At 37.4% G+C, this 16,993-nt stretch overlaps 2 protein-coding genes across 4 annotated transcripts in view; one reads left to right on the top strand and one right to left on the bottom strand.

The window, feature by feature from the left end:
* Window positions 1-16,993, bottom strand: part of LOC117984992 (very long chain fatty acid elongase AAEL008004-like) — a 49,135-nt gene that overhangs the window by 16,844 nt on the left and 15,298 nt on the right. The window contains exons 1-2 of one of the 3 annotated variants that reach the window (XM_034971673.2): window positions 9,087-9,137; window positions 1,812-1,889 (exon numbers count right to left, since the gene is read on the bottom strand). In XM_034971673.2, the coding sequence (XP_034827564.1) occupies window positions 1,812-1,872 (61 nt within the window). In that variant the 5' untranslated portion in view covers window positions 1,873-1,889; window positions 9,087-9,137. Of the gene's footprint in view, window positions 1-1,811; window positions 1,890-3,285; window positions 3,308-9,086; window positions 9,138-16,993 lie in introns of those variants that run through there. The other 2 variants (XM_069501058.1, XM_069501057.1) reach the window with 2 other exon arrangements.
* On the top strand, window positions 11,223-15,787 carry LOC117984972 (uncharacterized). The gene is made up of 5 exons (XM_069500599.1): window positions 11,223-11,675; window positions 11,791-12,158; window positions 13,993-14,305; window positions 15,053-15,423; window positions 15,611-15,787. Exons 1-5 carry the CDS (start codon window positions 11,241-11,243, stop codon window positions 15,744-15,746), a joined length of 1,623 nt encoding a protein of 540 aa, XP_069356700.1. The 5' UTR covers window positions 11,223-11,240; the 3' UTR covers window positions 15,747-15,787.

Here is a 16,993-nt window from a genome sequence, read left to right as displayed (position 1 = left end):
ATTTTTTGTTTATTTAAAACTAGATGATGCCCGTGACTTCATCCGCGTTGATTTAGGTTTTTTAAAAATCCCATGGGAACTCTTTCATTTTTCGGGATAAAAAGTAGCCTATGTCCTTCCCCGGGATGTAAGCTAACTCTGTATCAAATTGCATCAAAATCGGTTAAGCTGTTGGGCCGTGAAAAGCTAGCAGACAGACAGACACACTTTCGCATTAATAATATTAGTATGGATTCATTATTGCACATACAACATTTATACAGATAACAATATAAGATACAGAAGAACTAGGTATACAAAAGGCTGCAAAGGCGGACTTATTGCTAAAGCAATCCACATGTATGTGTGTGTGTGATGTAACAACAAATTCATAGTTTTCCATTTACATTTTACGTGTGCAGTGTGCTATAAGACCTAGCTACCCACAAAATTTCATAATTTTAGGTCAACGGGAAGTACCCTTTAGGTTTCTTGACAGACACGTCAGACAGTCAGTCAGACAAACAGACATACAGAAACGCAGTAATCCTATAAGGTTTCTTTTTTCCTTTTAAGGTACGGAACCCTAAAAACCTAAAGTCATGGCCATCATAGAGTTATACTTAAAATAGGTAGGTACTTATCCTACATATAAACTACATAATACTTCTTGTATTTTGGAGTTTTAACAATGGGGAATTCAAGAAATATTGTTACTATAATGTTATCGTATGCGGTTGACCGCTGCGTGTGATAAAATACCAACTGAACTGACTTTTATCAAACTGTATCGGCTGCCATGGGAGCGAAATGTAAAAATAGGTATCTAATTATTCGAAATATAAGTAGGTACCTACTTAAGGATACCTAGTACCTACCTACTATGTATTTCAAAGTTACCTCAGTCCAACCTTTAAGGAGTACGGCTGGTAGGTACCTTATGAGGTACATTAACGCTATAATGGTAATAATCATCGTAATAGTACTCGTATGATCAAATAGTGCCATCGCCTTTATGCCACGATATCCATAAAAAGGCACCTACCTAGGTAATCTTTGATCATAATATAATTTTCACAGATATATGATTACGTAATAGCAGCTGCAGCCTTCTTAAGTAGTGGCCAAGCAGAGGCTTCGTAGGTTACGTGTGTAGGTCTTCATATTATTTTGATAAGTCACAAATGTACCTATATGATTCATTACTGCCAAGTCAAAAGTCCGTTTTCTAAAATTGCATTTCGGCGGGCGATTGCATCCGGCCCGAATCCGTGAAAATATGTTCCGAAGTAGTCAAGAACAATTTGTATGGTGGCTTACCTACTCACTAGCTCTGACATCCGTCATCCGAGTTCTCTCCGACATCCGTGAAAATATCTCTGATTTGCCGCGGATTCAAATCGGACATACATATAACGTAATATATTAAAGATGTGTACCTACCTACTGAATAGTTACGATTTCGATCAGAGATCGGATTAGTGCGTAAGCAATATCCCAGTTCGGTCCAAGTTTTTAATATCCGTATTTTTACGGACTCGGATCGGATGAGTGCGTAACTGCTCTTATCTTAAAAATAAGATAACTCGAAAATCCGCCTGACAGAAGCCGAAGATTTATGGCCTAGAATGTTGTATTACGCCAGATTCTATCATATTTATAACAATTATTATAATATTATTATTATTACGTACTACGTTATTTCAATAAACGGGTTAACGAATATTTGAAATTCAAAGCAAGTTTGACCTTTGACGCAACACATAGTATTTCATAAATTAATATTAATAGGCCTCGATATAGTCGTATTTGGTACAATCAAATGTTCTTACCCGCTAAGTCATCGTTTAGGTAGTTATAATAGTTCGTTACGTTTGCTATTAGTGTCCCCATTTCGCTGACCCCTTCCTCTGAAACAAAAATAACAATTGGTTATACTTACCTAAAAGACTAACAAGTCGTAACTTTAAAAAAAATTACCTACATAACTGGCCCGCCAAAAACGTAAAAAAAGTATGAAGAAAGAACTAAAAAGTTAAATTTTTACTTTTGCAAATGGCACCATACAGCCACCATATTGATTTTTTTTAAAATTATATATATAGATGATATAAGGATTCTAACGATATTACATACAATCCAAATCTGTTCAGGCATTTAGAAGCTATGATGGAATAAAGAAATTCGCATAGTATGTACAGTGTACAGTGTACACATACATAGGTATCTACATGAACCCTGAAAACATTACACTGCTTTATATGGGCAGGTCGTGTAAAACAATTTGGTTGCTGGGGTTTTTAAAGTTCTTCCCGCGGAAACTCACGGATGACACTTATCCAAATTAACTTGGAAAGCAACTTGTAAATTATAAGTTAGCCACTAACTGCAATCTCACCTGGTGGTAAGTGATGATGCAGTCTAAGCTAAGATGATAGCGGGCTGACTTGGAAGGGGTATGGCAACTTTATAACTCCCTTATAAAGCCTTATTGATTTAATTGTAATATTTTAATTTACTAGCTTATCCCCGCGACTTCATCCGCGTAGTCTACACAAATTTCAAACTCTTATTTTACCCCCTTTGGGGTTGAATTTTCAAACTCACGTCATAATAACTATCTGCATGCCACATTTCAGCCCAATCCGTTCAATAGTTTGAGCTGTGCGTTGATAGATCAGTCAGTCAGTCAGTTAGCTTTCCTTTTATGTTATAGAGTTAACACAAAAGGTAAGATCACCGATAGGAAATCGAGGTGGGTCAACTTTTTAAATACTAGATAATGCCCGCGACTTCGTCCGCGTGGATTTGGGTTCTGAAAAATTCCGGGACTCTGATTTTTCGGTACAAAATTAGCCTAAGTATAGTACGACTATAGTAAGTACGACTGTCCGTCCCTAGGACTGAGCTATCTATCGGTTAGGCCGTGAAAAACTAGCAGACAGACCGTCGGACAAATACATTTTCGCATTTATAATATTAGAATGGATTTATAAATTAATAAGTATCTACTTAAGTATATCTACTTCTGGCCTTCTCTTCTTTGCGAAAGACTAAAACAGACCAATGGATTTTGATGCGTAAAAATAGAAAAATATGCAAATGAGAAGGCATATTTCAATTGTTGCTAAACACCTAATAGAAATATTGTGAAGCCCACGAAAACAAGTTAATAACAACGTCTTGAGTAACAACAGCACGCTATCAAAACAAACGGCTGGGTTGCGATAAAAATCCGCATTATCATTTTAAACACGAACTCAAGAAACTGTAGTATTGTTTACTAGTTGACCAGCCCCGGCTTACCTTTTAGTTGCCCGTGACTTCATCCGCGAAAATTTTCTGGTTTCTTATGAGATTCGAAATTTGCCCGCTGCAAAAGGCTTCATTTACCTGCATTCAGTCTCACACATATAATTTGTACATGAGTTAATCTCATCGATGTACAATAATTCTCGCCAGCTACTGTAGGTAGGTTTTCTTACCTACGACTTTCATACAATCTTCCAACTCCTATACGTGAGGATTTTCACAAAATCTTTTCTTAGCTATAACTTGCCCCTAAAAAAGAACCTACCTTCCAAATTTCAAGTTAACAATGACAACAATTAAAACTTTGCCATACAAACTTTCATCCCCTATTTTACCACACTTAATGGGTATTTTCCAAAATCAATATACTTGTACTTGTAATAAAACTGTAACAGGTCAAATTCTGTACATTGAAGATATTTTGAAATTTTTTTTTCGAGGGCACTCTATAATCGATACTGAACACAAAACTGTAATTTTTTTCATTTTTGTCTGTCTGTCTGTCTATCTGTCTGTCTGTCTGTCTGTCTGTCTGTCTGTCTGTATCACGGCCGCGCATCACGCTGAAACTACTGAATGGATTCCAATGAAACTTGGTACGATTTGAGGTCATACTATGAGGAAGAATATAGGATACTTTTTATCCCGAAATTCAGCATGGTTCCCGTAGGAGAGGGGATGAAAGTTAAAATGTATACTGAGTTGTAATTCATTAACGCGTAGTCCGATTTCATTCATTCTTTTTTTGTTAGAAAGGGGATATTTTAAAAATTGTTCCGTAAATATTTCAAGGTAATCGGTTTTTAACCGACTGTCAAAAATGAGGTGGTTCTTTTTTCTACATCGATTTTTTCGAGGTTTCTGGACCGATTTGCAATTTTTTTTTTAAATCAACAAAAAAATTTTTCGTGGTGGTCACATAAAAAATTCTGGATTCAACTCCTTAATCCTGATGCTGCAGGGTTACTGCCCGCCTGAGTTATCAAGATTCAGGAAGTGTTCATAGTGAATTCATATTGTAGGTACCAAGAAACGACTTTATTCTCAGACTTCAAGTCTCAACTCCTCAACCCTGATGATGTAGGGTACAGCACTCCTAAACTATAATGTTTCAGGAACTGCGGATGATGCAAAATTATTTTAGGTACCAAGCATAGGCTACATCATTGAACTTCGGATCCTAACTCCTCAATTCTGATGCTGCAAAGTACTGAAGTCCTAAATCGTGGGGATTTTAGAATTTCTGATAGTGAATTGATATTTTTAAAAAAATTAAAAAATTTGAATCGACTGTTAGGCGAAACGAAGTTCGCAGGGTCAGCTAGTAACTTATAAAGGTTTTTATTATTTAAAGCCATCGATGTTTAAAGCTAGTACTTAGTACCTAAATGCCCATTTTCACGTACGTAACTTCTACCGTAGGTACTTTCATATAATAAAACAATAAATAAAACTTTCCTTTACAAACTTTCGTCCCCTATTTTACCACCCTTAAGAGGGATTTTACTAAATGACTTATTAAGAATACTTATATTATTATTTAGTTTCCGGTCCATCCTACTGCAGGACATCCTAATTGGAGATTCTGTACTGGAAAGTTACCTATCCTTTGTGATGGCCTTAACAAACGATCGGATGAAGTCCAACGGATTTGGTAAGTCCGGAACATAAATTGAGTATGTATTTGGCCATTTCCAAACAATTACGCGCCGAATGGAACAATGAACGTGGCTGAACCCACTTTTCAGTAAGTAGGTAGGTAAGTACCTAGGTGAAACTCGGCGCGTATCTTGCTCAGCTGAGCTTCTGAGTAGAACCGAGGCTTATCGAACAGGGTGCAGTGCAAGGGTATAAGTCCGCGACAGGTCGAGATGGGTCGGGGTATGAGGCGGGGGACGCGTCGCACACCCGCACGTCACCTACACTCGCCCGTACCGGATTCGCGCGTGGGTTGTGCGGGTGTGCGGGGCGTTCCCTCCCCAATTGCCATCTGGACCTGTCGCACCTTTAGCCTACAAGAAACACTGTACATATTTAGAAATGAAATAAATAGAAATATTTTTTAAATGAAAACTTCTTTATGCGTTGCATTTGAAGCTCGATGAAACGAATAACCGACTTTACAAAAAGACAAATCTATACATCTGAAGGATTTAGCTTGCGAGAGAATGAGATAGATTTTTAAAATATTCTGTTAAAATAAGTAACGTATCATTTATAAGTTTTATCCGTAACGTATCTATAACGTATCCTTTATAAGTTATTTTTTAATCCATTATAACATTATAATATTATAAATATAAACTAAGATTTCGGAAATCCGAAAACCGTGAATTTGTGAATTTATCACAAAATAAAATTAAAATGTGCTTATGAAGAAATCATTAGTACTTATTTTCAACTTTAAAAGTAAGATTAAGTAGGTGCCTACTATACCAAATGGGGTATCAATGAAAGGGCTTTACCTGTACATTCTAAAACACTGATTAAATATATTATGCTAAGATTTCCAACTGTAGGTACCTACCTACTTAGCCAAATTTTTCGTGAAGCAACCGAATAACAAAGGAATTAGGCAACTAGACATTTCATTAAAAGAAACAACCGCAGCAGCATGAACTATAGTCGCGATAGGTCGAGATGGCAATCAGGGTATGAGGCGGGGGGACGCCCCGCACGTTACCCGCGCTCGCCCGCAAGGGATTAGCGCGGGGCTGTGCGGGTGTGCGAGAAGTCTCCTACCCGATTGCCATCTCAATCTGTCGCATACTATAGGTACGTACCTACCTATTTTATCCCCCGACGGAGATTTAATTAATATTATTTGTTGAACTGCAGTTCATATTATTTTGTTGATATTAACTATCTTGCCCTGGCTTTGCACAGTATGGGCAGTACTCTACAGCGTTGCATCCCGGGGACGGTCATGGCTACTTTTTGTCCAAAAAATCGAATATTTTCCACGACGAAATTACGGACGTCATTATCTCGGAAAATCAAAGTTTCCACAGAATTTTAAAAAACCTTAATGCAGTCGGGTGAAGTCGCGCGTACACGTGCATAAAAGAAAAGCATGTTGGTTTGTCACTATACACAACAAGTTGAAATGGCAATCGGGGTATGAGGCGGGGGGATGCCCTGCACACCCGCACGTCACCCGCGCTCGCCCGCACCGGGTTAGCGCAGAGGCTATGAGGGTGTGCGGGGCGTTCCCTCCCCGATTGGCATCTCCCCCTGTCGCGTATTATAGGTGCATTTGGTCAACGTGCCGTATAATGCTGGCAGTAGGTAAGTATATAATATCAATAAGGAAAGCTTTACATTAGCGTTAATTACTACTATACTATACAAGTAGGTAGGTATGTAATCATTGAGAGAAGCGAGCGTTACATTGCGGGATCCCATGACATGCAAGGTGTCGGTGACCGAACTTAATGTAAAGTAGGTAGGTAGGTAAACCTAAGCGGTGATAGGCTAGTATAGCTCCTATCAGTACCCTTATTATAAATGTGAAAGTGTGTTTGTTTGTTGGTTTGTACTTCAATCATTTCGCAACGGTGCAACGGATTGACGTGATTTTTTGCATGGGATAAAGACCTGGAGAGTGACATAGGCTACTTTTTATCCCGGAAAATCAAAGAGTTCCCACGGGATTTCCACAGGAACGAAGTCGCAGGCATCAGCTAGTATTTTATAATTTTTATAGGGTTTTACCTACATTTCAAGGAAATTTCTAAATAATTGCTTCAATACTAGGTGAAAATACATGTTATCACTTTTGTCACTGGCAGCAAGCGAGCCGTAGCTTAGTGGCAGAGCGTCGGGCGCGGTCCCTGGAGACGCGGGTTGATTCCTGCCGATCCACAATTTTTGATATGTACCTACTGATTTAAATTTATTTAGTCTAGCTCCTGTTCGGATCTCGGGTACCTACCTATAACGCACCTCCAACTTTTCGGAGTTATGTGCGATTATCAAAACATCGTGATGAAAACTGCATAATTGAGAGTTCTCCACAGTGTTCTCAAAGGTGTGTGAAGTCTGGTAATCTACACTTGGCCAGTGCGGTAGACTATGGCCAAACCCTTCTCAATTTGTAAGGAGACTCCGGACCCGTGCGCTATAGTGAGCTGCGATGGGTTAATCATGATGCCATAAATGTGTTTGCCGTATTTACACGCCTGTTAATGGGTACATTTTTGCTTGTTTTTTTAATACTAATTAAATTATGTATACCTACCTAAAACCATGTTTCTAACTACATAAAATTGTAAATGAAATAATATTGTAAATTTATATTTTCAGTAATAAAAGGCTTTTTTATTATTATTAAAAAAAAATTATGGTTGGTAAAACATTATTCACAACTTAAATTGAACCTAGTATCATGTTTTTAGTAAATAAATACTTGAAAATTATAATGTTATTTGTTCAGAATTTTTTATTAATATTATACTTATACATTTTTAGGGTTTCGCACCCGAAGAAAATAATTGTGATAGCCTAGTGGTTAGGGGACGTCCGCTTCCTAATCGGAGGTAGGGGGTTCGACTTCGATCCTAGGCACGCACCTCTAACTTTTCAGAGTTATGTGCGTTTTAAGTACCTAATTAAATAATACTTGCTTTAATTGTTAAGGAAAACATCGCGAGGAAACCTGCATGCCTGAGAGTTCTCCATAATGTTCTCAAAGGTGTGTGAAGTCTATCAATCCGCACTTGGCCAGCGTGGTAGACTATGGCCAAAACCATTATCACTCTGAGAGGAGACCCGTACTCTGTAGTGAGCCGGCGAAGGGTTGATCATGATGACACGAAGGGAGACTTAGTAATTAGGGTCCCGTTGGCACCCTTCGGGTAAAGAACCCTAAGAAGTGTTGAACGAAAATTACCAAGTTTTCACCAATAGACCTACCTACCTATAGAGCATATATATACTTAAAAGAAAAGAGGGTGCATCACCCGGCTGAAAAATGCCGGGAAATGCCGGGAAAGCGCGATTGTGACGGACGATGAAACTACCTATGATCTTTCACTAATCCGAGATTTGATAGAGTGGCTCAGAAACGGGGAACCGACATCAAAAAAAAGCTAAGGTCACCCAAAGCTCTAAAAAGAAAAGCAGTACGCCTATAATTTTGGGGAGTGTGATTTTTTTGTTTTTTAATGGCGATAATAGGTATCACTTGTTATTGTTAAGGATTCTTAATTACATACTATTTAAAAAATCTTCTCAATTAAAGATAAACAATTAGGCAATTTCAAAGTAGGTAAGAAGCTCATTATAGAAGAAAAATTGGTTTTTATAAAATTGAAATGTACAGTAGGTACCTACTGGCAAACTTAATATTATTAATTTTCTAGTCACTTTTTTAGCCATATATTATACACCGGCAAGTACCTACCTACTTATTTGACTAGCAAAATTTTCGCTAGCGATGATTTTTTATCTGTAAACTGAAATTTATGAATATTTTTAACTGTTTCATGGGCATCTAATATAAATTTAGCCGTAGTTATTATTTCAAATAACGATACGATAAACGAAGTTTTACTGTAAGCCTGCTGTACCAAGAAAAATAGGTGCTGAATTTAAAATCTCTTATACTTATTGGAAATCGTATAAATAAATTCCTAAGATAGAGTTAGCTGAGACGTAACATTTTTATTTTAAGACGCACTTTATAGACGCACTCTAATATTATAATCTCACTTTTATAATTTAACACAAATTTTAAATCACTGTCACTTTTATGCGGTAATTTTTAAAGAATATATTTTGAATACTCGATTTACCTGTCTTGAATGTTGACGTACGCACCACACACTACAAGTTTCAAGATTGAGCGTCTTGCTTCGGCGTCGAAACAACCTCCGAGGCAGTTGTTTATTTAAAATTTAAACACTTGCCTACTAAGCATACGCAGGTACATAATAATATGAAACTCATACTGGATATTGAAACATAGATGACTATGGAGAAATTAATATGTATGAGATCGAAAATAGGTATCGGAGATCCGTCGAAACTACACAGAATAATAATATTAAATAGCCCACTGCTCGTATATGAATTATTACGTTGTTTGAGTTCTAACACCAAGTCATTATTATTTAACAACTTAAGTAACTTAGCAACTTTACAGGAGAGCAACAAAAATTGCTGTTTCCAGAGGTTTAGGTTGTTATTGATTTTTTTCTCATTGATTTACTAAGAAATATCCTCGGTATGCTTACGGGGACGCCAAATCGCATACCGAGACAGAGTTTACATAGGTACATAGTTTAGAAACTAGCTGATTCCTGCGACTTCGTCCGCGTGGATTTACGTTTTTTAAAATCCCGCGGGAACTCTTTGATTTTTCGGGATTGTTGTCGTTGCTTGGTACCTACAATATGAATTCACTATGAACACTTCCTGAATCTTGATAACCCAGGCGGGCAGTAACCCTGCAGCATCAGGATTAAGGAGTTGAATCCAGAATTTTTTATGTGACCACGACGTAAACTTTTTTTGTTGATTTAAAAAAAAATTTTGCAAATCGGTCCAGAAACCTCGAAAAAATCGATGTAGAAAAAAGAACCACCTCCTTTTTGACAGTCGGTTAAAAACCGATGACCTTGAAATATTTACGGAACAATCTTTAAAATATCCCCTTTCTAACAAAAAAAGAATGAATGAAATCGGACTACGCGTTAATGAATTACAACTCAGTATACATTTTAACTTTCGTCCCCTCTCCTACGGGAACCATGCTGAATTTCGGGATAAAAAGTATCCTATATTCTTCCTCATAGTATGACCTCAAATCGTACCAATTTTCATTGGAATCCATTCAGTAGTTTCAGCGTGATGCGCGGCCGTGATACAGACAGACAGACAGACAGACAAAAATGAAAAAAATTACAGTTTTGGGTTGTTTCGATTATAGAGTGCCCTCGAAAAAAAATTTTCAAAATATCTTCAATGTACAGAATTTGACCTGTTACAGTTTTATTATAAGTATTGATTGATGATGATTGATTGATTGATTCATAGAGAGAGTAATATTAAAAGTTAGTGCTGAGCAATCGGGCCATTGAGTTGGTAAGTGCTCGTAAGGTTACGGATACCGTGCAGTTGATTTTTAATTTCTTTAAGATTCTAGCTGGCCGAAAGAATGCGGCTCTCGATTCTCTAGCAATGGCTTCAAAATGTTAAAAGCGCCAAAAATTAGATACGTGGTGTTAGAACTTAGCGACGAATAGTATTAGCACCTACCCATTAGAAAAACAGTATCTAGACTAGAGTTTAGACTCTACAAAATAACGGACTATTAGGTACTCCAGGCCGCTTTCGATTACGGTAACTAACTGACTGCTTCGGGCGAACTCCTAGGTACGCCTTGAGAACCTTTCCAATGTTTGCTGCATAGGCAACCGCCATGACAACAGGATGATAGCTAGCTAGTGCAATTTGCTGTCGGTTAAGTAGGTGTAGGGTGTAGGGTGGTACGCTTGTTGGAATAGAATATAATAGAATGGAACGCAACGCAACGGCACGGACTGGAATAGAATACAATAGAATAATTTTTTAATCCAATAAACATTTACAAGTTGGTACCTACTTTTGAATCGTCAAATACATCCATCACTGGTTCGGAATGCCTTTCCTACTGAGAAGAACCAGCAAGAAAAAAGTTTACCACATTTACTTAGTAGGCAATATTCTAAATTACGTCACCAATAATCTTCCGGGGGAAGATTTTGCTTCATATTATTACTTACTTAGTGCACAATCCCATACCAGCTATACCTACCAGCTTAAACTTTTAGTCATGCGACGAGAAAATGCCTCCATAGATGTCCTTACCATATAGGAAGACCAAGAATTATTATTTGTTACATCCATGATTCCTACATCCAAGGTGGTATTTAATTTAATTTAAATGTCATTTATTTTGTCACAACATGATAACCTCAAAATTAAACAAATATGCACTTTTGATTAAAATTGAACCCATATTTACTAGCAATATCCGATATAAAGCAAACTTCAAAGTGATTCCAGAAAATCCAACTAAGACTGCAGTTAACTTGTCATATAAAATTTATGGAGAACCTGCTACATATCCCGAAGAGCCCACAATATTATTAGTCCATGGTTTTCTAGGGTCCAAAAAGCATTGGGACAGTATCGGCAAGACAATGGTAAATGTTATGAAGAAAGCAGTAGTATCTATTGACTTAAGAAATCATGGTGATAGTCCACACGTTAACTCACACAAGTACGAAGACCTTGTGGCTGATATCCTGAAACTGCTAGATAAATTGTCTATAAAGCGAGCTAGCCTTGTCGGACACAGCATGGGCGGCAAAGCTGTAATGGGTGTCTCTCTTACAGCAGTAAGTATACCTTTAAACCTTTCAAATACTTCTTTTTCTTATTCTTTATAATAAACTACTTTGTGTAACTCTGTTCTATAATTTCTTATTTTCTTAAGATTTGTTTTCTTTATAGCCCAACAAAATAGCCGGTCTCTTGGTCGTGGACATTTCGCCAATATCGGCCGCTCGACATTTAACAGATTTCTTACCAGAAGTCCTCGTGGCTATGAAGGAAATAGATTTCACAAAATCCAAAAAAATAAGTGATGCAAAAACAGAAGCTACAAAACAGCTAAAAAAATGTATAAAAGATGATCTTCTACTAAAGGCAATATTATCGAATATAAAAATAAAATCAGATCATAAAGTCGGATGGGCATGCAATATAGACGTTTTGATAAAACATTTTAAATACATAGCATCGTTTCCAGAAATCTTGAGGAAAAAAACGTTTTACGGCCCTACGTTATTCATCGGCGGGCAGCTATCAGAATATCTTCCGTAAGCATTCACAAATACATAACATAATTTTATATTTTAAAAATTAGTCTCACCGTAAATATAATATTACTATGAGGTTTAGGTTGTAGATAAGGCAAATAATGTTACTTATATTCTTCTAGTAGATCAAAAAAACCCTGAGAATCAATCGGAAAGTAAGTACCTAGGTAAATTGTTTCGTAACTTATTTACGCGAAAATGTTCCGATGCGTACCGATAGCCGATAGCGCATTCCAATAGATCGCACTTATTTTTCTGGTCAAGCCTATTAACGTTTAAATAAATATGAATATAAACTTTTAAGTTAAAAATTAATTATCAAAGTGCCTAAATTACCTCATCGTTTTATTTTCCGAAATACTCGTACTTTTAAATAAATTTATAAAATCGGCAGATAGTCTGTCATATTATTATTATTTTAGATTTCTTAACTCTGTCCTTGCGGTTTATGTCAACACTAGCAGATACCCGGCGTGCTATTACGTACCTACGCTAAAAAAACTGCCTAATGCATTTTTATTGGTCTAAAACCATCTTCGCATTATTGCCATTCTAATGTAACCGGTTTGAGGCACATCGTAGAAACATTTTTGTTTTTTATATATAAATAAGAGAGAGATAGAGATTAAGGTACTCCTGCACAACATCAGGTTCAAAATATACTAAAAATAAAAATATATATATTGGCCAAAAATTATTATAAATAGAACTCCATTGACTCTTTTTCAGCCCTGACGATTTGTCCGGAATCCGTGAAATGTTTCCCCGCGCTGTCGTGTCTTTTATACCGCAAGTCGGACATCATTTGCACGTGGAAGACCCTAAAACTTTTTTAGAAATCGCCATGGCATTCTTAAGGACAAATAAATAAAGCTTTATTCACAGTAATAGTTTTATTCTACATAGTTATTAGTTATCTAGCCTCTACTGGCTTCCCACGGTGCGTGATTGAGCGGATATAGGTAGGTAAGCTACGCACGGCCGACGACTACGGACAGCCAGGCACCGCGCACATAATGTTCGGGATGCCCCGAACGTGCACTAAGTAGTTCTCGCCGGTCGGTGTTCACCACTGCCAGGGTCGTCAGGTGACTCAGTCTCCACTCGGTGAAGAGCAGCGCTCTTGAGCAGGCTGGTGGCCCAGGGAGGTTATAATGAAACACTAGTATCTTTGTATAACCCCTCAGGCCAGTCGCAGGCTGCCTTGCTGACACGGCTCGGACGACGACGAAGGCGTGTCTGCGCTACTACGGACTAGATACTCTTCCCATGGGAACCACCATGATGCGTCAGAGCGGGCTGGTCCGCACCCGTCCGCAATATCACGCACGTAAGAAGTCAGTATTTTAAGGGCTATGCGGTGGGGCCTTGGGTGGGGATATGTCAACGTAAAAATTAAAAGTAAAAAGACGTTCAACAATGCTTCAGCGCGGCTGAATTGTTGTCAATTATCTTTAAAATGTTGTGGACTGTGGTTGAGTATATAATGCGTAAAAAATAACTCCTCACGCGCCATTTTAACTCTATGGGTCAACTGTCATGTCAAAAGTACGGTTCACTTTTAAGGACTAAAATTGTACTTTGACACAAAAAGTTAAAAACGGCGCGTGAGGGGTCATTTTTTACGGACTGAGTACCTAGGTTCTTTGTTTTTGCTTACAGAATAATATCATATCATAACTTCACAAAATAATTTGATAATAAACACGTAATATTTACAAAATATTTCGGCATGAATATTTTTATATTTGATTAATTGATTAGATATGAAATGTCTAGAAAAAAAATTGAATCTAGTGTCATGTCTTAAAATAAAAAAAAACAATGTACGAAGTGCTGTTGATTTAGCACATAAAATTCATGGAACACTAGAGAGCAGTGCGGAGCCTGTCATCGTTATCCATGGCCTACTGGGGTCTAAGAAAAACTGGGAAAGTATGTCCAAGAAAATCAATGCCGCAACTCAAAAGACTGTAATTGCCGTGGACGTGAGGAATCACGGGGAAAGTCCTCATGCCAACAGCCACACTTACCCAGATCTTGCTTCTGACGTGTCTAGTCTAATAACTCGACTATCCATAGAACAGGCTGCAATTATTGGCCACAGTATGGGAGGCAGAACTGGCATGGTTTTAGCACTGTCTGAGGTCGGGCGCTGTTTTTTACCTACTTTAGCTTTTAAATAAAATAAATAAATAAATAGGTATTTAAATAAGTAAAAAGTATATTTTTATTGAATTAAACTTTTACAAGTATTTTTGAATCGTCAGATGCATCTACCAAGTAAATTTCACTTTAGTAGGTAATTTTGCAATAAATCACTGGACAGTGACATTATTATAAAACAAGATTTAGGTATGAGTAGGTACTTTATGGAAGACTATAAGTTATATTATTTATTAGTTACCTACAAGAAAATTTCCACATGCAGAAAGTACCTAATTCTCTGCTAATACTAACACCAATACCGACTTCCCTATTACAAAATTACTAATAAGTTAATAAGTTTTTTATACATAAAAATAATGATCTAACTAGCAATTAGTTGTTCAAATAGTTCATCATCATCATCATTATCAACCGTTAGACATCCACAACTGGACATAATATTATGTAGGTCTCTTATAGGGACTTCCACACGTTATGGTATTGCGCCGCCTGAATCCAGAGGTTCCCTGTACAGTCTACTTTGATGTTGCCTGTCCACCTAGTGGGGGGAGGAGAGGGTTCTTCCAATGCTGGGCTTTCCTGTGCGATGTCGCCATTCTAGCACCTTGGGAACCCAACGTCTATCGGTTTTTCGAACTAGGTGTTCGATAAACCGATATACCCATTGCCATTTCAGCTTCGCAACCCGTTAAGCGTTCTAATAATTCCTTTTGTTCAAATTTCAGCCCTCTAAGATATCAAAGTTATTAGTGGTCGACATATCCCCAGTGTCAACCGCGCGCATTCTTAACAACTTCTTCCCAAAACTTATAGATGCGATGAAAACAGTTGATTTCAGAAACATTACCAATGTCGTCAACGCTAGATCTGTCGCTAAAGAGAAGTTAGTCGCTTCAGGCATAATGGATGCTGATTCCACTGGATTTATTCTAATGAACATAGGCGTGAAGCAAGACAAGTCAATTGGTTGGCTGTGTAACATAGATGTGCTGAAACAACATTTTACTGACATTGCAAGTTTTCCCAACGAGATGACTGAGAAACAGTATATGGGGCCAACTTTGTTTATTGGGGGTGATCAATCTAATTATATTCCGTAAGTTTTTGTCACATGAATAAAGCTTATCCACTCTGTACTTCTGTAGTTCCTATAGTAGGTACCTACAGAGGTCGCGATATGTTGCGTTTTTTAATAATTAGGTAGGTGTTACAGGTATTTCATTTTCGATGGTCTAAATACGCTCCATTGGTTTAATATTTACCTATTTATTATTATTTTCCAGGCCTAGCGATCTCACGGGTATTAAAAAAATATTTCCTAATGCCAACCTTAAATATGTGAAAGGTGTTGGTCACAATGTGCACGCCGAAAGTCCTGTTGAATTTCTCAGACTAGTAAAAGAATTTTTAACTACTTGATTTATTGTAATTAGGTAACTAGTAGTAAAAGTTATAATTTTTGATACAAAATAAATAAAATGTGACATTAAATTTAAAGAAGTTTATCTGTTATTACCCGACTGCGGCGAAGCCCAAAGGAGGGTTATGTGTTTGAACTGTATGCATTTTTTCGGTTCTATTCTGTTAAAATAAAAAAAAAAAACGGTCAAGTGCGAGTCGCAACTCGCTGAGGGTTCCGTGGATGCATGTAATTATTTTGTTGGTAGTCAAAAAAAATTATGATAAACATTGCAAACTAATATTAGTTATACCACAGAATAATATAATAGTACGGTTATACTAATATTCCCCTTTCCCCTTTCGGATTTTCATTCCTTCCTTCCCCCGCCAGCCCAGGGCGCGTCATCATATAGAGTTCCATTACCTGACCTTCCTGACCCTATACTAAGTATCATTATCTTATGTAACCGAGTGACCGAAATAGCCTCTTCTTTAATATAGCAAAGTGTCATGACTCATGACATTATGTTCTTCTCTCGTTTACATATAAATAGTATAATCACCAACAACCAATGCTATGCAAAAAGACGATTCCTCGTTCTTTTGAAATTAGTTAGTAAAATTTTAGCTGTTAGCCGTTAGGGCGCTCTCTACATTTAATCCGCCTCTACCCCGCAGTCCTACGTTTTGAGAAAAATCGCGATGCATGTGCCATACCTACATACAGATATAGCCTGTGCGCATACCTACCTTAATAACTAATTAGTCTTCTTCGTTTCCTGGTTTCGCTATTGCCTTATTGCCTTGTTTTAACTTGCGTAGAGGTATGCGGTATGCCTCTTCGCAAGTTGAAACTTTACACTTGAAAGCTCACCAGGTAGTGTAGTAATAAGACCACTTTAACAATCCAGATATATGCGAGGACCGCATTTCCCGCAAGTGAAAAATAAATGTTTTGTACTTAATTTAAGAGTAGGTAGTTTTAATAAACTGTCTATGGGCTAAGTGGTAAAACTGAAAAAAAAAATCAAAACCTAGTAGCCAGTGGTGCGGCGGGATGGAGTGATACCCCCCTTTAATTCTTGAAGTTTTCTAAATCATAATATTATTATTTCCACATTTGGGCAATAAAAATCTAGAGGCATCCTAAAAACCCCGCTACTATACCAATGTTACCCGTCTCGCGCCTTACTCCTTAGCCATAGACAAGTCATAGACGTCATGTGCAAGATGGCTGAGCTTCTGGCTAACCACTGGCTAACGAA

Source organism: Maniola hyperantus, chromosome 9 (assembly GCF_902806685.2).
Source record: "Maniola hyperantus chromosome 9, iAphHyp1.2, whole genome shotgun sequence".
Taxonomy (NCBI): domain Eukaryota; kingdom Metazoa; phylum Arthropoda; class Insecta; order Lepidoptera; family Nymphalidae; genus Maniola; species Maniola hyperantus.
This window is presented reverse-complemented; position numbering and strand designations above follow the sequence as displayed.